This window comes from Scyliorhinus torazame, chromosome 27, assembly GCF_047496885.1.
Source record: "Scyliorhinus torazame isolate Kashiwa2021f chromosome 27, sScyTor2.1, whole genome shotgun sequence".
In the NCBI taxonomy this organism is placed as follows: Eukaryota; Metazoa; Chordata; class Chondrichthyes; order Carcharhiniformes; family Scyliorhinidae; genus Scyliorhinus; species Scyliorhinus torazame.
Window position 1 is genome coordinate 11,914,849 of NC_092733.1, and position 24,314 is coordinate 11,939,162.

Here is a 24,314-nt window from a genome sequence, read left to right on the forward strand (position 1 = left end):
GGGGTGGAGGTTGGGGGGGGGGGTGGTCCGTGCCGGGGAAGGGGATGAGGGGGTCCGTGCCGGGGTGGAGGTTGGGGGGGGGTCCGTGCCGGGGTGGAGGTTGGGGGGGGGTCCGTGCCGGGGTGGAGGTTGGGGGGTGGTCCGTGCCGGGGTGGAGGTTGGGGGGGGTCCGTGCCGGGGTGGAGGTTGGGGGGGGTCCGTGCCGGGGAGGGGGATGGGGGTGTCCGTGCCGGGGTGGGGGTTGGGGGGGGTCCGTGCCGGGGAGGGGGATGGGGGTGTCCGTGCCGGGGTGGGGGTTGGGGGGGGTCCGTGCCGGGGTGGAGTTTGGGGGGGTTTCTGTGCCGGGGTGGAGGTTGGGGGGGTGTCCGTGCCTGGGAGGGGGATGGGGGGTCCATGCCGGGGTGGAGGTTGGGGGGTGTCCGTGCCGGGGTGGAGTTTGGGGGGCTGTCTGTGCCGGGGTGGAGGTTGGGGGGGTGTCCGTGCCGGGGAGGGGGATGGGATGGGTGTGTCTGTGCCGGGGTGGAGGTTGGGGGGGGGGGAGTCCATGCCGGGGTGGAGGTTGTGGTGGGTCCGTGCCGGGGTGGAGGTTGGGGGGGATCCGTGCCGGGGAGGGGGATGGGGGGTCCGTGCCGGGGTGGAGGTTGGGGGGCGGGGTCCGTGCCGGGGCGGGGGATGGGGGGTCCGTGCCGGGGTGGAGGTTGGGGGGCGGGGTCCGTGCCGGGGAGGGGGATGGGGGGTCCGTGCCGGGGTGGAGATTGGGGTTGGTCCGTGCCGGGGAGGGGGGATGCGAGGGCAAGTGAGTTGGTCCACCTGGCCAGGTGCCAGCCTCCAACAGTTGGACCCATGCGGTCCATGCCACCTGGCTAAGGGGAGGAGGGGATATGGGCAATGATGACATGTCGTCGTTCCCCTCCCCCCCACCAGGCCGTCATGTTTTCAGATCATCCAGCGATGTTGGCCGCCGTGTCGGCAGCCGCTCATGTCTATGTTGCCCTGGATGAGGAGGAGGAGGAGGAGGAGGAGGAGCGTGCCAGAGAGGCGGCGCAGGCTGCTGCAGAGGGGCAGGCGGCAGCCGACCAGGCTGGAGGGACACCTGACCGACAGGACGAGGAGGGGGAGGAGGACGTCGCGGCCCCACAGCAACGGAGGCACCCGAGGGCGCCCCGTGTGTACCGGCCCCGGCAGTCATACCAGGACCTCACGGACCGGGAATGCAGGAGGAGACTCCGGATGAGCCGGGAAACCGTGGCACACATCTGCCACCTGCTGGCAGACCTGTCACCGCGTGGCACTTGCGGGGGACACCCTCTCCCCGTGTCCGTCAAGGTTACGGTGGCCCTGAACTTTTATGCAACGGGGTCATTCCAGGCACCGAGTGGGGACCTATCCGGCATATCGCAGACATCGGTGCACCGGTGCATCTGAGCAGTGACAGATGCCCTATATGCCATGGCGCACCGCTACATCCGCTTCCCCATGGACCGGGCCAGCCAAGATGCCCGGGCCGCGGGCTTCTCTGCCGTGGCCGGGTTCCCCATGGTCCAGGGCGCGATCGATGGGATGCACGTCGCCGTGCGGCCACCTGCAGATAACAGGGCCGTGTTCACCAATAGGAAGGGGACCTATTCGATGAACGTACAGGTGGTCAGCGACCACCGCATGATGATCCTGCACGTCTGCGCCCGTCACCCAGGCAGTGTACACGACTCATACGTGTTGTCGCGGTCATCCATCCCCGGCATGTACGAGGGACGCCATCCCCGGCTGAGGGGCTGGTTGCTGGGCAACAGGGGCAACCCATTGCAATCGTGGCTGATGACGCCTATACGGAGGCCACGCAATGAGGAAGAGAACCGCTACAATGATGCCCATGTAGCGACAAGGGGAGTGATCGAGAGGTGCTTTGGCGTGCTGAAGATGCGTTTCAGGTGCCTGGACCTCTCTGGGGGCGCCCTCCAGTATCGGTCAGATAGGGTCGGCCGCATCATTGTGGTGTGCTGCGTCCTGCACAACATAGCCCAGCAAAGGGGCGATGTGCCGCAGGCAGAGGAGGGCGGAGTGGAGGAGCAGCAGGAAGAGGCGCAGTCCTCTCCAGATGAGGGGGATGGGGGTAATGGTCAGGGCAGACGGGGTAGACACAGGCGGGTGGCTGTCCACCGTTACCGGCTGGCCCAGCGGGCACGGGACAGACTGATAGACGCCCGCTTCACTGACTAGATGGGCGTGGGAATCGGGTAGTATGGCCACAGACCGCACACCATCGCAACAGCCGACCACCCACACCCCCCCACCCATCCACCCACCCAGCACCCTCACCCCCCTCCCCAACCCCACCCACCCCACCCGCATGCACACCACCCCGCCCCCATTGCTGATCCACCTGCGGCACAACGGGCCGGGCTCACACAGTTGCGGGTGGACGCGTGTCTATCGCAGGCCACGGAGGATGATGACAACCCGCCCTGCGGTGAGCTCCTGGCTCTACATCGTTGGACTATGTCTGACCCATGGCCACAGTACCACCATCCACCCGGACCATCCCTGCATGCGGCTGTGACACTGCAGCGCACGGTCCCGTCCTCTGCCCGGAGGATGTTGATGGCGGCCCAGGGGGAAGGGGGCAGACTCATCTGGGGCTGAGGTAAGACCACCCCTCACACACACACTTGCGCTCAACGTACATGACACCCCCGCACACTTTGGACAGAGCACAAAGGCAGCTTCTGTAGGTGTAACATAGACTTTAATAACCAAAGGAGTTCATGCACGTGCCCTAGCCCCTAAAACTCATCTGTGCCCTGCAACCGTGCCAACTTACTCAGTGTCTAATTGTTTGGCCTTACGGGCCCTTTGACTACGTCTACGTGGTTCCCCAGACGGTACAGCAGAACTGGAGGTGGATTCCTGTGATTCCTGCCCTCTGACACTGGATCCCTTTGGCGGCCGTTTCCTGGGGCGTCCTGGCCTAGATGGGCCAGGCTGCGGCCCGGGCGACTGGGATGGCGAGTTGCCAGCCTGTCCTGCCCGTTGCCCACCCGATGCACCTGGGACGGAAGGGGGGGAGTCCGAGGTGTCGCGGTGTACGGGGCCCTCCCCTACAGGGGGAGCCGGGACGGACCACACCACCTCCTCCTCTCTCGGGGTGCCCGATAGCCCCCAGGCCTCTACATGGGTGGGGGATGCGAACGGACTGGCCATCCGACGCCTCCCCGACATCTGGCGCTGCCAGTCCTGGAGGCCCGTGCTGGTATCGACAGGGGTCTGCAGGTTTGCAGTCATGGAGCCCAGGGGGTTGGCAAACCCTGTCTGTGACAGTGCGACGCCGGCTCGCACATGGCCACTGGCGCCGATGCCCTCAGCGATGGCCTGCAAAGACTGGGCCATGGCCTGCTGAGAGTGGGCCATGGCCTGCTGAGACTGGGCCATGGCCTGCTGAGACTGGGCCATGGCCTGCTGAGACTGGGCTATGGCCTGCAGAGACTGGGCCATGGCCTGCTGAGACTGCGCTATGGCGTTGAGCGCCTCTGCCATCTGGCGCTGGCACTGGCTCATGGCCTCCTGTGAGAGGGCAGCCATTTCCTGGGCCACAGACGCCGCCTGCACGGAAAGCCCCAGGCCTCGCAAACCGTTCCCCATGTCTGACACCGTCGCACCCATTGCCTCCACCGCGGACGCCACCCGTGCGGTGTCGGCCTGGGTGGCACGCATGACCGGCACCACTCCCAGCTCCTGGACGCGGGTGGACTCCTCCACCTGCGACTGCAGCCGCCGCAAGCCGCCCGTCACCCTCTTCGCTCGTCTCCGGGTCGGTGGTTGCATCGGATCTATGTGTGGGTGTGGTAACTGCAGGAACCCGGGATCCATCTGGGCGGCAGATGTTCGCTTGGGCTGGGCTGCCCTCCGACCGCCCGGCCCCTCTGCTGCTCCTACCTCCACCTGCTGTACCGGGACGGCTGTGTTGTGCGCACCAGTGAGTGTACCAGACGCCTCATCACTAAAGTGCCCAACCGTGGTGAGTGTTTCTGCGATGGTGGAGGGTGTTGGTGACAGCAGTGGCGTTGTGTCGTGCTCTTCGTCCCACTCTGAGTCCATGGCACTTTGGGGTGGGGGTTCGTCTCCATCCATCCACTCTGAGTCACTGTCCGGTATTTCGTCTTCCTGGGTAGTGGTGTCCCGGGTAGGGGTGTACCGGGCAGTGCTGTCCCGGGCAGTGCTGTCCCGGGCAGTGGTGTCCCGGGCAGTGGTGTCCCGGGTAGTGGTGTCCCGGGTAGTGGTGTCCCGGGTAGTGGTGTCCCGGGTAGTGGTGTCCTGGGTAGTGGTGTCCTGGGTAGTGGTGTCCTGGCTCGGATATGACGGGGGCCTGTGGCTGCCCCCCTCGTCGCTGGGTGGTCGCTCCCGCACGTGACGGGGGTGTCGTCTCCCTGTTGCTCCAGGTCTCTCCGTCTCCCGTGGCCTCCGAGGGGCATCCTGCGGGCGTCGCATGCTGGAGGGTCCGGGTCTCTCTGTCTCCCGTGGCCTCCGAGGGGCATCCTGTGGGCGTCGCATGCTGAAGGGTCCGGGTCTCTCTGTCTCCCGTGGCCTCCGAGGGGCATCCTGCGGGCGTCGCATGCTGGAGGTTCCGGGTCTCTCTGTCTCCCGTGGCCTCCGAGGGGCATCCTGCGGGCGGTCTGCATCTGCGGGGATGGGTGCCTGGACGTTTGGTCCTGCGATACACAATGAAGCATGCATGGTTAGACATCAGGCAGTGATCAGGTGATATGGGGGAGGGGGATATAGGGGAGGGGGGATATGGCGACGGGCTGTCCGTGGCTCACTTGCAAGTACGCCCCCGACCTCTGCATCAGCAACCTCCCGGTCCTCAGGTCCGCCAGCCAGTTCCAGGGCCCTTTCCTCATGTTCGGTCAGTGGCCTCTCATCAGCGGGGCCTCCTCCAGTCCTCACATGCTCCCTATTGTTGTGTGCGCGCTTATCCTGTGGGGGGGGGGGGTGTGGCAGGGGTAAAAGGCAACACTGTTCGGCTGGTATATGAATGCACGCCATCGGTTGCGCGTGCATTGCACAGGTTAAGGTTAGGGCTGGATTCACTTGGGGATATGGGGGATATGGGGGAGGGGGGATATGGGGGATATGGGGGAGGGGGGTATGGGGGATATGGGGGAGGGGGGATATGGGGAGGGGGGATATGGGGGAGGGGGGATATGGGGGAGGGGGGATATGGGGAAGGGGGGATATGGGGGAGGGGGGATATGGGGGAGGGGGGATATGGGGGAGGGGGGATATGGGGGAGGGGGGATATGGGGGAGGGGGGATATGGGGGATATGGGGGATATGGGGATATGGGGAGGGGGGATATGGGGGAGGGGGGATATGGGGGATATGGGGAGGGGGGGATATGGGGGAGGGGGGGATATGGGGGAGGGGGGATATGGGGAGGGGGATATGGGGATGGGGGGGATATGGGGAGGGGTGGATATGGGGGATATGGGGAGGGGGATAGGGGGGAGGGGGGATATGGGGAGGGGGGATATGGGGGAGGGGGATATGGGGGAGGCTCACCCTGCCTGCTCTGACGAGGTCGTTCACCTTCTTGTGGCACTGGGTGCCTGTCCGTGGTGTCAGGGCCACAGCGGTGACGGCCTCTGCCACTTCCCTCCACAGACGCCGGCTGTGGTGTGGGGCAACTCTGCGGCCGTGCCCGGGATACAGGGCGTCCCTCCTCTGCTCCACCGCGTCCAGGAGCGCCTCCACATCCCGTGACTCGAACCTCGGGGCTGAGCGGCAGCCAGCCATCCAGTCGGGTGTTGCGGTCGGGTGTTGTGGTCGGGTGGGGGGGGAGCAGCACGGCCTTATGAGCCGTCACGCCGTGCGGCGCGTATGACGCTGCACGGCGTGAACCACCGCGCAAGCGCGGATCCCGTTACGTCGCTGCTAGCCCATTTTGGGCCGGAGACTATCGACCCATTTTTCCGACGTGACGCAAGTCGGATTTGCGCCGTTTTTTGCGCCGATCGGCGGACTTTCCGCCCATAACGGAGAATTTCGCCCCTGATCTTACGAAGGAAAGAACGTCATTGATGATGCAACTGAAGATGGTTGGGCCGAGGACACTATCCTGAGGAATTCCTGCAGTGATGTCCTGGAACTGAGATGATTGGCCACGAATAACCACAGCCATCTGTCCTCCCCCCCCCCCGCCCCCCCAATTCCCATTGACTCCAATTTTGCTCGGACTCCTTGATACACACTTGATCAAAGGCTGAATTGATATCAAGGGCAGTGACTCTCACCTCACCTCTGGAGATCTATCCATGTTTGAACCAAGGCTGTCAAGAGGCGGGAGCTGAGTGACCAATGAAGGCACAGAGAATAAAATTGGACCAGAAAGAGAGAGTGATCACTCATCACTGTGTAGTATTGCTTCAAAAGCGGAAGATACAAAGCTGGTGAAGGATGCACAGTTTTTACCTTCTCAAAAGCATATCTGTATCTATTCATCCACCAACAGAGGCCATCAAAGATCCTAGTAATCAAATATATCAAAAACTAGACATGGAACCATCATGCAATGTTAAATCAAGTCTGCTGAATCTTGAGAAAAATCAAAAAATTGATCAGGTGGATTCCCCACAGCTTCCAATCCTGCCCAAGGAATGACTTCCAGGATTAGAATTCTAGCACTATCTGAAAGTTCAGGAATGGGAAACCTCAAGGGGTGACCCTTCCAGAAGGAAGGAAGGACAGAAGAAGAACCACAAAGGAAAGAGTGCAAACTCAAGAAGTAAATCAGAGGGCATGTGAACAGCAGATGGTTTAAACCTGCCAAAATCAAATAAAGGGGGAAATGTGATCATGATCCAGATGTTTGACCAAGGGAAAGAAGCAGTGATAGACCAGAAAGATAACAATCAACAGTGACCTTATTTCCTTATTTAGTATATATTTCAGATGGTCCTATAAGTTGGTAAGACATGACCTTCCCTGCACAAAACCATGTTACCTATCACTGATAAGCCCATTTTCTTCCAAATGGGAATAGATCCGATCCCTCAGTATCTTCTCCAGCAGCTTCCCTACCACTGATGTCAGGCTCACCGGTCTATAATTACCTGGATTATCCCTGCTACCCTTCTTAAACAAGGGGACAACATTAGCAATTCTCCAGTCCTCCGGTACCTCACCCGTGTTCAAGGATGCTGCAAAGATATCTGTTGAGGCCCCAGCTATTTCCTCTCTCACTTCCCTCAGTAACCTGGGATAGATCCCATCCGGACCTGGGGACTTGTCCACCTTAATGCCCTTTAGAATACCCAACACATCCTCCCTCCTTATGCCGACTTGACCTAGAGTAATCAAACATCTATCTCTAACCTCAACATCCGTCATGTCCCTCTCATCGGTGAATACCGGTGCAAAGTACTCGTTAAGAATCTCACCCATTTTCTCTGACTCCACGTATAACTTTCCTCCTTTGTCCTTGAGTGGGCCAACCCTTTCTCTAGTTACCCTCTTGCTCCTTTAATATGAATAAAAGGCTTTGGGATTTTCCTTAACCCTGTTTGCTAAAGATATTTCATGACCCCTTTTAGCCCTCTTGATTCCTCATTTCAGATTGGTCCTACATTCCCGATATTCTTCCAAAGCTTCGTCTGTCTTCAGTCGCCTAGATCTTATGTATGCTTCCTTTTTCCTCTTAGCTAGTCTCACAATTTCACCTGTCATCCATGGTTCCTTAATCTTGCCATTTCTATCCCTCATTTTCACAGGGAGATGTCTGTCCTGCACTCTAATCAACCTCGCTTTAAAAGCCTCCCACATATCAAATGTGGATTTACCTTCAAACAGCTGCTCCCAATCCACATTCCCTAGATTCTGCCGAATTTTGTTATACTTGGCCTTTCCCCAATTTAGCACTCTTCCTTAAGGACCACTCTCGTCTTTGTCCATGAGTATTCTAAAACTTATGGAATTGTGATCACTATTGCCAAAGTAATCCCCTACTGAAACTTCAACCACCTGGCCGGGCTCATTCCCCAACACCAGGTCCAGTATGGCCCCTTCCCGAGTTGGACTATTTACATACTGTTCTAGAAAACCCTCCTGGATTCTCCTTACAAATTCTGCTCCATCTAGACCTCTAACACCAAGTGTATCCCAGTCAATGTTGGGAAAATTAAAATCTCCTATCACCACCACCCTGTTGCTCCTACATCTTTCCATAATCTGTTTACATATTTGTACCTCTATCTCACGCTCACTGTTGGGAGGTCTGTAGTACAGCCCCAACATTGTTACCGCACCCTTCCTATTTCTGAGCTCTGCCCATATCGCCTCACTGCTCGAGTCCTCCATAGTGCCCTCCTTCAGCACAGCTGTCATATCCTCTCTGACCAGTAATGCAACTCCTCCACCCCTTTTACCTCCCTCTCTATCCCGCCTGAAGCATCGATATCCTGGGATATTTAGTTGCCAATCATGCCCTACCCTCAACCAAGTCTCAATAATAGCAATAACATCATACTCCCAGGTACTAATCCAAACCCTAAGTTCATCTGCCTTACGTACTATACTTCTTGCATTAATACAAATGCACCTCAGACCACCAGTCCCTTTGCGTTCATCATCTGCTCCCTGCCTGCTCTTCCCCTTAATCACGCTGACTTCATGATCTAGTTCCTTACAGGCTTTAGTTACTACCTCCTTACTGTCCACTAACCTCCTCATTTGGTTCCCATCCCCCTGCCACATTAGTTTCAGCAGCATAACGGCTAGTCCTGGATTGTTGTATACAGTGCAATTGTATAAAATAAACCAATTGTTTTTTCAGCATTCCAACGTCTCAGTAATCATTCCGAAGTTAGACTGAGCAACATACAGCACTTTTGATATCCATTTTAATGAAATCAGTTAGGACAGAGAAATAATAGACTATTGCATTAGTTAAATTTCCTCACCATATTCCTTGACTTCAAATTCAGTTGTGTAATTTATTTGACTGGCCGTCTTGTAACTTGCAGCAATCTTCCAGACTCCATTACTGGAAAATATATCAGTTAATCCTTTTTATTTTAAATCTTTGTATTTCAAATCTCCAGAAGAACATAAGTATCAAGGTTAAAATTTAAAGATTGCTAATTTTTGGAAGGAACTAGGCATGGATATATGATAATAATTATCATTTAATCACACCTACAGTTTTATTAAAATGAGCTAAGACACAAATTTAATTCCCATTGAGTCAGCCTCATGCATCATCAGGTAAAGGTAAAGTTAATATAGTCCCAGATGACCATAGGCTGCTTTCCCCTTAGAGGGGGAGAGCTGACTGGTGGTGGTTTAACCTGAGTTTAACCTGACATTTACCACACCTCAGGCGAGGGGCAAGGTTCAGAAGGTGGGCCTCTATGGGTAACCTCAGCTTGTACAGGAATTGAACCCTCGCTGCTGGCCTTGCTCTGTACCACAAACCAGCTGCCTTGGCAACTGAGCTAAACCATCTCCCCTGTCATTAAAGACCTATTGCATTTCACAATGTAATAAGGTTCTAAATTATGAACTGCCATGTCAATGAACAATTGTTGGATTCAACAATTATAGAGGGGGGGGCCTTTAAAATATTAGCTAAATTGATTCTTGAAAATTACTGAATTTGTAGAAATATGAGTAAGTTATAATTGTTTGAATACTGTCCATGACAGTCTCAAATGTTATGAATAATGTACTACAAGTTCTGATATGGAATGCACCATTCGACAAGATTGAAACAATATCGTAGCTGAGACCAGGCGTGACGTAGGGAGTTTGAACGTGGGACAAAAGTTATGGGACAGTTAATTAATTTGGAGTCATTGATTAATGTCTAATTAACCAATTGCCTGTTAAGTGACTGACACTTTTTGAACGAATCAAGGGGGTCTCAGCTGAGAATTAGAACCAATGAAACTAAGTAAGGGGCTAAACCCAGATAAGGATTCCCTTAAGAATGTGATCCGTCTAACTCATTAGCAGAGAAAATTATAGCCTTTGTTGAAATGACTTTTAATTTTGTAAATCTGAAGTCACTTTAATCTTTGAAGTTTTTGTTTCTACTTGTTGGTGCTTCAAGGGCATTTCGAGAGACACGGATAAAGCATTTTCCAGTTAATTTTGTGTGAATGTACCAAAATATGTTTTTAAGAAATAAACTTTGCTTGCATTCATTCAACCAGACTGACTTATCTATGAGCGAGAGATAAGATGAATCTTACAATGAACAAGGAAACATACATATATTCACTATGTTTTCACCCAGATCTCTAATTGTACTGAATTGTTTGCACCTACTTCACAATCTCAGGTATTTTATAGACGCTTGCAGAGATGCCAGGAAAGCCTTTGGCAGGTACTTCATCCCTCTTCACAATAATACCTTGTGGATTCTGAAAGAAAGATTTGTTGTGAAGAAGTATTCTGCCCTGACTAAAATGAAATGCTTGGCTGAGTTCCAAAATGTTTTGCATCTTTGATTTATCAAGACTTTCAATCTATTTTGTAGCGATTCATGAAAGCATTCTTTCCCAGTTCCTTTATAATTTAGTAATGAACGAAAGGAAAATCCCTGATTCTTATGATTCAACAAAACCAGAATTATGAGCATTTCATTCTTTTCTCAAACTTGAATTGATAATTCCAATGAAGCAGTTAATTTGTGACTATAGATGTCACTGCCTAAGTACACTCCCCTGGCCATTGCCATAAATTATTTAAATTGCATCTCGATTATTTCTGGTAACTCACACAATGGTCATTTTTCCTGTTTGCACGTGAGCATTGCCAGACTGCCCACAGCATTGGTCTAATAATGTTCTTGCTCAATATCTACACTCATGATTAAACAGCAAACATTATTGGAATACAATCCCCATCTCCAGCCCTTGTAGCTCAACTTTGCATTCCTCCAATTCTGACCTCTTGCACATCTCCCACTTTAGTCATTCCATCATTCACAGTTGCACATTCAGGTGTTAAGCTGAATTCCCTCCATGAACATCACCTCTCTCTCTTCCTTTAAAATGCATCTTAAAACCTATCTCATCACCTGCCCTAACATCATCCCATGTGGATTTAACTTCATATTTTATTCAATAATGCTGCCGCGAAGTGCTTTGGGATGTCAACTAAATAACTGAAAGTTGTTGTTGTGATGCTGCTTGAGATCAGGTAACGCAACATTGTTCAGGGATTGAAATAGATACCTGTGCGGTTCAGCTGCATTCACCTTTACAAATTGTGCTACCGAGAATCTCTAAATTTCAATATAGTGAGCATGATACAAAAAGATTTCACTTTGGTTATGCTATATAACCTACCGTAAAATCAACAACAATGGTTTCGCTCATAGGTTTCAGGTCATTGTTCACAGCGAGTAAACGGTAATGAACTAGAGATAAAAGGGAACAATGATTAATCCACATTATAGGCTTACGCAATAAACTTTTAAATATTTTTACTTATGTGTTCTAAAATGAGTGAAGCGTGCAATTGACATTAAAAGGTACAGTAAGAAGTCTTCCAACACCAGGTTAAAGTCCCACAGGTTTGTTTCGAATCATTAGCTTTCGGAGCATCGAAAGCTAATGATTCACCCCAGTCCAACGCCGGCATGTCCACATCACTGAAAGGTAGGCATAAAGAAAACAAATCCTTAAAATTATACACGATGAAAACACAAAGTTTACAAGAAGAAAAGCAAATTTCTGTAGCACCTTTCACAACCACAGGATGCCCAAAGCTTACACTTGACATCCTGGCAACAATTCAAAATGCTGCAGCCATGTTTTTAATTTTTGTATCTTAAGCTATATTCCTAATTGAATTTGCCTATTATTGCTAATTAACATCTTAAATTGTCCATCAAATGTGTTAGTTCTGACACAGGGAGAGAGGTAGGAAAGTGGAGTTGATGCAAATCAGACATGATCACACTGATTGGTGAAGCAGGCTCGGGAGACAGAATGGTCCACTCCTCCTCCTTGTCTTAGATTAATGCTTCTGGTTCACAAATTCAACCAATTTGAAATGTATAAATTGAGCCAGCAACAATTACTGTTTGCAGAAGACAGTTCGTGTACCACACTTGGTGGTAAGAAGTGTGTTTAATGCAGACAATGTTATTCCTGAAATTGGAAGAGTTCTATTTTCCATTCCCCAATATTCCTCAACCTAGAATCCCTACAGCGCAGAAGGAGACTATTGGCCCATCGATCTGCACCGACCCTCCAAAAGAACACTCTACTTAGACACCCTCCCCCGTCCAATTCCTGTAACCCCACACATTGATTATGGCCAATCCACTTAACCTGCACATCTTTGGACTATGGGAGGAAACCGAAAGACCTGGGTGAAACCCACAAAGACGTTGGGAGAACATGCAAACTCCGCACAGGCAGTCACCTAAGGCTGGAATCGAACTCGGGTCCCTCTGAGGCAGCAGTGCTGGCCACTGTGCCACCCTGAGCTATGGCTTTGGCACCCTATTTATCACACCACGCGCATTCAGCACACCTTACCTGTGTGTTGGAGATATGTCAGAAACATTGCAGCTATAGTTACCAGTTTGAGTTGGTGTATAGATTGGTTTATCAGTCTGGATAAATATGTGTCCCATTTGATATGAAATACGGATGACTCTCTCCAACTGAAACTCTGTTGATGTTGCTCCCAACACTACGTACTGGGGCAACGGACCATCTTTTGGAATTCTATTTCTGGGTATCTGGAAGGGAAACATATATTCAAATAAGTGTAGTTATTGTACAGCTGATCCTATTGCTCCCAACACTTCCTTTAACATCCAACTGTTGCCTTTGGGAATTCTTTAAGTCTCCAACAGTGAACAGCTTATTTTAATTATAATAAAGTCGAATTTAAGATGGTCATCGGGTCTCTCATTCTAGCATAGAGGTCATTCCCTATGTGGTGTTCCTATGATACTGCAGCTTTCATCTTGGAAGTGGGATTAGTGTTGGAGAGAGGCAATGATGAACTAAGCTTGGTATGCTTCACCTGTGTAGTGTGCATTCTTCAACCATGTTCCATGGAGTTGAGAGCGTGAATCAAGCATAATGCTCTGACCTAGGTGGTCAAAGTGCAGAACCAGTTATGGCTTGAAATTTGTAGAAAATGTCAAGATTTGAGCAGGCTTTCAGGGAGCTAGGATGGAAGCTCAGAACGAGAACAAACAGAGTTGTTGTCTCTGGGTTGTTGCCCGTGCCATGTGATAATGAGATGAGGAATAGGGAGAGAGAGAGCAATTAAACACGTGGCTACAGGGATGGTGCAGGCGGGAGGGATTCATATTTCTGGATAACTGGGGCTCTTTCTGGGGAAGGTGGGACCTCTACAGACACGATGGTCTACATCTGAACCTGAGGGGCACAAATATCCTGGGGGGGAGATTTGCTAGTGCTCTTTGGGGGGGTTTATACTAATGCAGCAGGGGCATGGGAACCTGGATTGTAGTTTTAGGGTACGAGAGATTGAGAGTATAGAGGTCAGGAGCACAGATTTGACTTCGCAGGAGGGGGCCAGTGTTCAGGTAGGTGGTCTGAAGTGTGTCTACTTCAATGCCAGGAGTATACGAAATAAGGTAGGGGAACTGGCAGCATGGGTTGGTACCTGGGACTTCGATGTTGTGGCCATTTCGGAGACATGGATAGAGCAGGGACAGGAATGGTTGTTGCAGGTTCCGGGGTTTAGGTGTTTTAGTAAGCTCAGAGAAGGAGGCAAAAGAGGGGGAGGTGTGGCGCTGCTAGTCAAGAACAGTATTACGGTGGCGGAGAGGATGCTAGATGGGGATTCTTCTTCCGAGGTAGTATGGGCTGAGGTTAGAAACAGGAAAGGAGAGGTCATCCTGTTGGGAGTTTTCTATAGGCCTCCAAATAGTTCTAGGGATGTAGAGGAAAGGATGGCGAAGATGATTCTGGTTAAGAGCGAAAGTAACAGGGTAGTTATTAGGGGAGACTTTAACTTTCCAAATATTGACTGGAAAAGATATAGTTCGAGTACATTAGATGGGTCGTTTTTTGTACAATGTGTGCAAGAGGGTTTCCTGACACAATATGTTGACAGGCCAACAAGAGGAGAGGCCACATTGGATTTGGTTTTGGGTAATGAACCAGGCCAGGTGTAAGATTTGGAGGCAGGTGAGCACTTTGGGGACAGTGACCACAATTCGGTGACGTTTACGTTAGTGATGGAAAGGGATAAGTATACCCCGCAGGGCAAGAGTTATAGCTGGGGGAAGGGCAATTATGATGCCATTAGACATGACTTGGGGGGGATAGGTTGGAGAAGTAGGCCGCAAGTGTTGGGCACACTGGATATGTGGAGCTTGTTCAAGGAACAGCTACTGCGTGTTCTTGGTAAGTACGTACCGGTCAGGCAGGGAGGAAGGCGTTGAGCGAGGGAACCGTGGTTTACCAAAGAAGTGGAATCTCTTGTTAAGAGGAAGAAGGAGGCCTATGTGAAGATGAGGTGTGAAGTTTCAGTTGGGGCGCCTGATAGTTACAAGGTAGCGAGGAAGGATCTAAAGAGAGAGCTAAGACGAGCAAGGAGGGGACATGAGAAGTATTTGGCAGGTAGGATCAAGGAAAACCCAAAAGCTTTCGATAAGTATGTCAGGAATAAAAGAATGACGAGGGTAAGAGTAGGGCCAGTCAAGGACAGGGATGGGAAGTTGTGTGTGGAGTCTAAAGAGATAGGCGAGATACTAAATGAATATTTTTCGTCAGTATTCACTCAGGAAAAAGAGAATGTTGTGGAGGAGAATGCTGAGACCCAGGCTATTAGAATAGATGGCATTGAGGTACGTAGGGAAGAGGTGTTGGCAATTCTGGACAGGTTGAAAATAGATAAGTCCCCGGGGCCTGATGGGATTTATCCTAGGATTCTCTGGGAAGCCGGGGAAGAGATTGCTGAGCCTTTGGCTTTGATTTTTATGTCATCATTGGCTACAGGAATAGTGCCAGAGGACTGGAGGACAGCAAATGTGGTCCCTTTGTTCAAGAAGGGGAGTAGAGACAACCCCGGCAACTATAGACCGGTGAGCCTCACGTCTGTTGTGGGTAAAGTCTTGGAGGGGATTATAAGAGACAAGATTTATAATAATCTAGGTAGTAATAATATGATTAGGGATAGTCAGCATGGCTTTGTGAAGGGTAGGTCATGCCTCACAAACCTTATTGAGTTCTTTGAGAAGGTGACTGAACAGGTAGACGAGGGTAGAGCAGTTGATGTAGTGTATATGGATTTCAGAAAAGCATTTGATAAGGTTCCCCACGGTAGGCTATTGCAGAAAATACGGAGGCTGGGGATTGAGGGTAATTTAGAGATGTGAATCAGAAATTGGCTAGCTGAAAGAAGACAGACGGTGGTGGTTGATGGGAAATGTTCAGAATGGAGTTCAGTTACAAGTGGCGTACCACAAGGATCTGTTCTGGGGCCGGTGCTGTTTGTCATTTTTATAAATGACCTAGAGGAGGGCGCAGAAGGGTGGGTGAGTAAATTTGCAGACGACACTAAAGTCGGTGGTGTTGTCGACAGTGCGGAAGGATGTTGCAGGTTACAGAAGGACATAGATAAGCTGCAGAGCTGGGCTGAGAGGTGGCAAATGGAGTTTAATGTAGAGAAGTGTGAGGTGATTCACTTTGGAAGGAATAACAGGAATGCGAAATATTTGGCGAATGGTAAAGTTCTTGGAAGTGTGGATGAGCAGAGTGATCTCGGTGTCCATGTACATAGATCCCTGAAAGTTGCCACCCAGGTTGATAGGGTTGTGAAGAAGGCCTATGGAGTGTTGGCCTTTATTGGTAGAGGGATTGAGTTCCGGAGTCATGAGGTCATGTTGCAGCTGTACAAAACTCTGATACGGCCGCATTTGGAGTATTGCGTACAGTTTTGGTCACCTCATTATAGGAAGGACATGGTAGCTTTGGAGCGGGTGCAGAGGAGATTTACCAGGATGTTGCCTGGTACGGAGGGAAAATCTTATGAGGAAAGGCTGATGGACTTGAGGTTGTTTTAGTTAGAGAGAAGAAGGTTAAGAGGAGACTTAATAGAGGCATACAAAATGATCAGGGGGTTAGATAGGGTGGAGAGTGAGAGCCTTCTCCCGCGGATGGAAATGGCTAGCACGAGGGGTCATAGCCTTAAACTAAGGGGTGATAGATATAGGACAGAGGTCAGAGGTAGGTTCTTTACGCAAAGAGTGGTGAGGCCGTGGAATGCCCTACCTGCAACAGAAGTGAACTCGCCAACATTGAGGGCATTTAAAAGTTTATTGGATAAGCATATGGATGATAATGGCATAGTGTAGGCTAGATGGCTTTTGTTTTTCGTGGGCCGAAGGGCCTGTACTGCGCTGTATCGTTCTATGCTCTATGTTCTATGTCCGGTTCCTCAGATATCAGGGAGCCCTTTTTATAAGGCATCCCAATCTCACAGGCACGCGGCCCCCGCTATCCCCCCTCCTTCTGGCTGGCAAAGACCCACTCATTCTTGCCGGCACTGCCAAGGTGCCAATCCCCAACCACCTGGTTGTTACAATGGACTTCGAGGCCCCCAATATGAGCAATGCGTCTGGTCTCCATTTGTGGAGAGCGGTAGTGGTTCGCACTGGCTTTATGCTGCGCTGGTGGGTGGGAGAATTGCAGGAGCCAGGAGAATCCTGTTTACACAGATCCTGCATGTTTAAATGAGATCATAATTATTGCCCTATTATGTATTTTCTTTTCATGTCCTAAATGATCTGTTTGAGCTGCTCGCGCCGGTTTTGACGCTGGTGTCAACACTTAGCCGGGATTTCGGAGAATCCCGGCCCTTGTGTATCAAAACACAAAGCATCTTGAAGAATCAAAACACAAAATCCTGAAAATACTCATTCACGACACATCTGAGAAACAGAGCTAACTTTTCAGATCAATGATGACACTTTGTGTGGCGAAGGAAACATTCTAGAATATAAATTACTATGGGTGGAATTCTCCCATTTTAAGACGAAGTGCTGTGGCGGAGGTGCGAACGGGCAATGTTTCCCGTGGCAAAGGCAGGCGGGAAAACAGACTGAATCCTCTGACTCCGACCTCATTAATTATGCACCCGGGTATTTCATGCCGTATTCAGTGGCGGGGCAGGCCAAGATGGTGTGTAGTCTGTGTGCCTGTATCTGGGTGCCATGTTGAAAAGGCACCCAACATCACAGACCCACCATTGAAGAAAGAAGGTGGACCACCTGAGAATGAAGATGGATCTCCAGGAACATTCCGAGGCTGGAAAATGGGTTTCAATGTTGCCGGCGATTCCCATCCTGAATTCTGAATTATTCAGGTATTATTCAGGTGGGTGCCCATATCTGCATGCCACGTCATTCGAAACTTGCTTCACATCGGCCGTCAAATTTGCCCCCCATGCCCACCATCGAACCCACTGCCATGGGCTTGGGAGAGTTCCACCCTATGGGGGCAATTCTCCAGCTGTGTTACACCCGGCGCAAATCCCACTGTGTCGGGAAAATTGCGGAAGAGCCCGGAAAAGGGATTTACATTGAGTGCAAAAGAGTTTCCCATTCTCCCAGCCTGTTCCAAATGGCGTAATCAGGATGTGAAAATGGTCACAACTAATTTGTATAATTTTAATATCATTACTGAGATTAAAGTTGAATGCGGCACCTCCCGGGATTTCTCCATCCTCCACCCCTCAGCGAGAAGTCACCCGGACACGAATCACTACTGGTCCTTATAACTGGGGACCACGCGCCATGGACCTTGAGAGAGAGCAAGGAGGTGCGTGTGTTTCCCTCTCCACTTCACTCCAGGGAGCATAAGGGCACAGCAGCCGCTGGCCAGATGCCATGAGTAGTCCCTTCAAGGCAGCAGGGGTTAGGGGGCTCAGGCTTTGCTGCAAGGGACCAGGTCAGGTGTGTCCTCCGGGATGGAACCTGCACAATAGGAGCCTGCCCCAGAACGGCATGGGCCAGCTGGTGTGGCTCAAATGTCAGTTGTCCACAAGGCTGAGGAGGAGATGTGAAGGCGGTGCTGCATCAGGTCACAGATATATCGTTGCTGCTTGTCCTTCGAGGCATGCCCTCGGGTGAGAAGTTGGCTAGTGGGCGACAAGAGTTACCTGCTGAGGTCAAGGATACTGGCACCTGTGCGGAGATACCAGACAGAAGCGGAGAACCATTATGTCATTCAGTCAGCAACCAGGAGCATCATCGAGCGATGCATCGGCGTTCTGAAGATGCGCCTCTGATGCCTGGAACACTCTGATGGGACACTCCAATATATCTCCTGGATGGGCCCGTGCAAACTTTGGGTGTCACAGGTCACCCTGTTCTGCCCGCTGCCCATGAGATGCCCCAGTGGAAGGCGGGGGGCATTCAGAAGGTCTCAGGTGTTCCAACGCCTCCTCTGCGGGAGGCACGGAATAGGTACCATCACTTCCTCATCCCTTGGGGTGTTCACCGCCCCTGGAATACTCCATGGATCAGAGGGGAGGCCAGAGTGAGCATAGGAGACCCTCCGACGCCAGGGGTTGCCAGTTCTGGAAGCCCACCCTGGTCTGAACCATGGTCTTGATGCTCTCAGCCATGGCGCACTTAGACTGGGTCATGTCCCTCACAGTCTTGGTCATGTTCTTCCATGACTGTGACATGTCCCTCTGTAACTGTAACATGTCCCTCTGTGACTGGCTAAGGTCAGTTAGCTCCCTAACAATGATGATTATAATCATAATCTTTATTAGTATCACAAGTAGACTTACATTAACACTGCAATGTAGTTACCGTGAAAATCCCCTAGTCGCCACATTCCGGTGCCTGTTCGGGTACACAGAGGGAGAATTTAGAATGTCCAATTCACCTAACAAGCACGTCTTTCGGGTCTTGTGGGAGGAAACCGGAGCACCCGGAGGAAACCCACGTAGACACAGGGAGAACATGCAGACTCCGCACAGACAGTGACCCAAGCCGGGAATCAAACCTGGGACCCTGGAGCTGTGAAGAAACAATGCTAACAACTGTTACCGTGCCTCGCGGGGTTCTCGATACCATCAGTCATGACCGTTTGCGAATGAGCCAGGCTCTGGAGCACCACAGCAATGTCCATCTACACCTGGAACATGTCTGCCAGTGACTGGGTGTGCTCCCCTATCCTGTGCCTCAGCCATGGACAGCACAGTGTGCCCCAAGCCTGACACATGACTCTGACGTTGTGTCGCTAGCCTTCTACCGCAGCAGCCACCATTTCAGTGTTGACCTGGGTGTCACACATTGTTGGCACCATCTCCTGCACCTGAAGGCGAGTTGCCTCCTCCAGCTGTCCTTGCAGGTACTGCAATGTTGCTGACATTCCCTCCTGTAGATTCTGGCTCAGCTTCTGCATCTGCACCAGTGATGGGATTATCTTTTCCAGAAATGCAACATCTTTCTGGGTGACAGCTGTTCCCTAGGATCGGGCAACCCTCGACCGTCAGCTCCCTGTAGAGTGCCTGCCTCCAACTGATGTACTGTAGCGTGTGTGTAGTCCTCAAGAGAGCTGACCTAGAAGCCTGATCACTAACATTACCCATTGAGGTGATAATTTCTGCGATGGTGTGTGGTGCAGGTGAAAGTAGTGTCAAGATTTTGATGTCTTCCCCCGAGTTGTGCTCCGGGGTGCTCTGAAGGCCTGGATGAGGGCACTGACACCGGACGTCCTGGCCTCATCTGTGGGGCATCCTGCAAGACAAAAGACATGGGGTGAGATCTTGGCTAGGACTAGTCTGTGGGAGAGGGATGACTCGCTTGCTATCGGGACATCTGCGTTGCATTGGACTCTCACTTGTTCGCTGCCTGCCGAACTCCATGCCAGCTACTACCCTCTGCTCAGCCCCTGCAAGTTGCAGGGCCCTTTCCTCAGAGGGGATGTTCACCCAAATATCTGGGATTCTCACTCCCGTCTTCTCGTGCTCCCAGTGATTATGGGCCGCTTTATCCAAGGGGACACAGAAAGGACATAGTGAGACACTGGGAAGTTTTATGGGGGTTTGGACATGGTGGGAGGTGTGCGCAAGGCTGCTGGTCAAAGAGGACAATACATGTGTTCGGGGTTTGTGGAGGGTGGATTGTAAGGGATTGGATTTGTGCTTGTTTATTGTCACGTGTACCGAGGTACAGTAAAAAGTATTTTTCTGCGAGCAGCTCAACAGATCATTAAGTACTTGAAAATAAAATAAAAGAAAATACATATTAGGGCAACACAACATATACAATGTAACTACATAACACCGGCATCGGGTGAAGCATACAGGGTGTAGAGTTAATGAGGTCAGTCCATAAGAGGGTCGTTTAGGAGTCTGGTAACAGCGGGGAAGAAGCTGTTTTTGAGTCTGTTCTCAGACTTTTCTATCTCCTGCCTGATGGAAGAAGTTGGAAGAGTGAGTAAGCCAGGTGGGAGGGGGGTCTTTGATTATGCTGCCCGCTTTCCCCAGGCAGCGGGAGGTGTAGATGGAGTCAATGGATGGAAGGCAGGTTTGTGTGATGGACTGGGCTGTGTTCACGACTCTCTGAAGTTTCTTGCGGTCCTGGGCCGAGCAGTTGCCACACCAGGCTGTGATGCAGCCCGATAGGATGCTCTCTATAGTGCACCTGTAAAAGTTGGTAAGGGTTAATGTGGACATGCCGCATTTCCTTAGTTTCCTGAGGAAGTATAGGCTCTGTTGTGCTTTCTTGGTGGTAGCGTCGACGTGGGTGGACCAGGACAGATTTTTGGACTCCACCTCGGCCCCGTTGATGCTGACAGGGGTGTGCACAGTACTTTGCTTCCTGAAGTCAATGACCAGCCCTTTAGTTTTGCTGACATTGAGGGAGAGATTGTTGTCGCTACACCACTCCTCTAAGTTCTCCATCTCCGTCCTGTATTCGGACCCGTCGTTATTCGAGCTCACTATGGTTGTATCATCAGCAAACTTGTAGATGGAGTTTGAACCAAATTTTGCCCTGCAGTTGTGTGTGTGTACGGGGAGCATAGTAGGGGCCTAAGTACACAGCCTTGCGGGGCCCCGGTATTGAGGACTATTGTGTAGGAGGTGTTGTTGTTTATTCTTACTGATTGTGGCCTGTGGGTTAGAAAGTCGAGGGTCCAATTGCAGAGTGAGGAGCCAAGTCCTCGGTTCTGGAGCTTTGATATGAGCTTGGCTGGGATTATGGTGTGGAAGGCGGACCAGTAGTCAATAAATAGGAGTCTGATGTAGGAGTCCTTGTTTTCAAGATGCTCTCGGGATGAGTGTAGAGCCAGGGAAATGGTGTCTGATGTGGACCGGTTGCAGCGGTATGCGAATTGCAGTGGGTCAAGGCATTCTGGGAGTCTGGAGGTGATGCGCTTCATGATCAACCTCTCGAAGCACTTCATTACGACTGAAGTCAGGGCCACCGGACGGTAGTCATTGAGGCACGTTGCCTGGTTCTTCTTTGGCACCGGTGTAATGGTGGTCTTCTTGAAACAGCTGGGGACCTCGGAGCAGAGTAGGGACAGGTTAAAGATGTCCGTGAACACATCTGCCAGCTGTAGATCTGATTACATTGTGTACTTTGTGATGTTCAAAATGCTTTGATTTCAAGAGGGGTGTGAATTTTGATTCCTGTCATTTCTATAGTTTTATTATCGAACTGTGTCCCCAGCTCATAATTTTGACTTTGATTTGGGTCTAATTTGTGTTCTTGTAGGTTGTCTCCAGTTTTCTTTATTTTACCTGATTTCAGCAAAGCTTCACACCTATATATTTGACCCCCTAGTCATTCTTTCTATCTGCTGATTTTATTTCAATGAAGGTGTGAATCATTGCTTTTAGCGTAATGCTAAAAATCCTCTTGGTTATAACTTGAAAGGATTACATTTATCACCTAACTCAACTGAAACTCTCATCCATGCTTTTCCAGATGCTTACTAAGATGGTTAATTTCAATGAAGGTGTGAGCCATTGTTTTTAGCTTCATACAAAAATCCTGTTTGTTTGCTAAGCCTGTTTGGAAGAAGGAATCTGCATTTTATAATCCTGCTCTTTGCAGCTGCTGTTAACCCTTCGTGGGATCTTTCCCTACATTCTCTCCTGTTTCTCTCAGACCAGCTATTGCCAGACTTCCATGTTTCAAATGACACATCTTTCCATATTATCAATTACAGTCAGAAAGTTGAGGGCTTTAACAAGGCCTTTGATAAGGTACTGCATGGTATGTTGTTGCATAAGGTTAAATCTCACTGGATCCAGGGTAAGGTAGCCAATTGGATACAAAATTGGCTTGATGACAGAAGACAAAGGGTGGTTTTAGAGGGTTTTTTTTTAAACTGGAGACCTGTGACCAGCGGTGTGCCTCAGGAATCAATGCTGTGTCCACTGTTATTATTTATATTAATGATTTGGATGAGAATTTAGGAGGCATGGTTAGTAGGTTTGCAGATGATATCAAGATTGGTGGCATATTGGACAGTGAAGAAAGTTATCTAGGATTGCAACAGGATCTTCATAAATTAGGCCAGTGGGCCGATGAATGGCAGATGGAGTTTAATTTAGATAAATGTGAGATAATACATTTTGGTAGATCGAATCTGGGCAGGACCTATTCAGACAATGGTATGGCGTTGGAGAGAGTTATCTAACAAAGAGATCTAGGAGTACAGGTTCACAGCTCCTTGAGTCACTGGTGGACAGGGTGGTGAAGAAAGCATTTGGCATGCTTGGTTTCATTGGTCAGAACATTGAATACAGGAGTTGGGACGTCTTGATGAAGTTGTACAAGACACTAGTAAGGCCACACTTGGAATACTATGTACAGTTCTGGTCACCCTATTATATAAAGGATTTTATTAAATTAGAAAGAGTGCAGAAAAGACTTACCAGGATGCTACCGGGATTTGAGTTTGAAGGAGAGGCTGGATAGACTGGGACTTTCTCTGGAAGGTAGGAGGCTTAGGGGTGAACTTATAGAGGTCTACAAAATAATGAGGGGCATAGATAAGGTAGATAGTCAACATCTTTTCCCAAAGGTAGGGGAGTCTAAAACTAGAGGGCATAGATTTAAAGTAAGATGGGTTCCAGAGGGGTAATGTTTTCAGAGGGTGGTGAGTGTCTGGAACGAACTGCCAGAGGCAGTAGTAGAAGCGGGTACAATTTTGTCTTTTAAAAAGCATTTAGTTATATGGGAAAGTTGGGTATAGAGGGTAATGGGCCAAATGCGGGCAATTGGGACCAGCTTAGTGGTGAAAAGGTGGGCGGCATGGACCAGCTGGGCCGAAGGGCCTGTTTTCGCGCTGTAAACCTCTATGACTCTATGGTCCGCACAGGCTCTGAATTCATGACCAGGGATCCCGTCCGGACTTGTTGCCTTCCGAGGGTTCACTTTCAGGAAAGTCGATCTGACTTCAGAAGCAGTGATGGTGGGTATGGGTGTGTTATGGGCTGCTGAGGCACTCAACAGCGGATTGTTGGTTTCCTGCTCGAACCGAGCACAGAATGCATTGAGTTCATTGGGGAGGGGTGGGCTGCTGCTGGAGATGCTGCTCAGCTTCGCTTTGTAGCCCGTTATATTGTTACGGCCTTGCCTCAACTGCCGAGCGTCTGTAACGCTCATCTCTGACTCTACCTTGTTCTGATATTCTCTCTTGGCATCTCGGATGGCTTTGCGGAGGTCATACGTGGATTTCTTGTATAGGTCAGGGTCATACTCATTTAAGTTGGTCGCTGGAACATGCAGGCAACTAATCCTCTAAGGAATTGGAGGCAGATGTGATCAACGACAGATGGGAGTGATGTCAGAGGCACAGATGGTCGTTCATCTTCTGATGGCATTGCATGCCGATCCTCTAGGTGATGCTGGCAGTACTCACAACCTCTGCCACCTTATCCCAGGCTTCATTCAGGATCATGGGCTCACCTTCTGGAAGAGGGCGTCCTTCCTCTCCTCAACAGCATCCAGCATGCATTCAATTTCTGTGCCCAGGAACCTTGGTGCTGGTCTCTTAGCTGCCATCTTCTTGTCTGGAATGACAGTCTATGCTGATTGAAGCTCTTAAAAGCTGCTCCAGCTTGTCAGGCTCTGAACGTGAATCCCAACCACTGCGAATCAGCCACCTGCAGGGCCAAGAATCAGAGGGGCTGCATGTGGGCTATGTGCTGGCCAATTTGCATGACCTGGGGAGGGATTCTCCGCAATCGGCGCCATGTCCGCCGACCGGCGCCAAAAACGGCGCAAATCAGTCCGGCATCGCGCCGCCCCAAAGTTGCGGAATTCTCCACATCTTGTGGGG

At 50.6% G+C, this 24,314-nt stretch overlaps 1 protein-coding gene across 1 annotated transcript in view; it reads right to left on the reverse strand.

Annotated features, from left to right (window-relative positions):
• Window positions 1-24,314, reverse strand: part of LOC140403203 (venom factor-like) — a 259,736-nt gene that overhangs the window by 231,585 nt on the left and 3,837 nt on the right. Inside the window, exons 3-6 of the mRNA XM_072490955.1 lie at window positions 12,589-12,751; window positions 11,346-11,416; window positions 10,321-10,415; window positions 8,952-9,034 (exon numbers count right to left, since the gene is read on the reverse strand). Coding sequence (XP_072347056.1) covers window positions 8,952-9,034; window positions 10,321-10,415; window positions 11,346-11,416; window positions 12,589-12,751 — 412 coding nt within the window. The remainder of the gene's footprint in view (window positions 1-8,951; window positions 9,035-10,320; window positions 10,416-11,345; window positions 11,417-12,588; window positions 12,752-24,314) is intronic.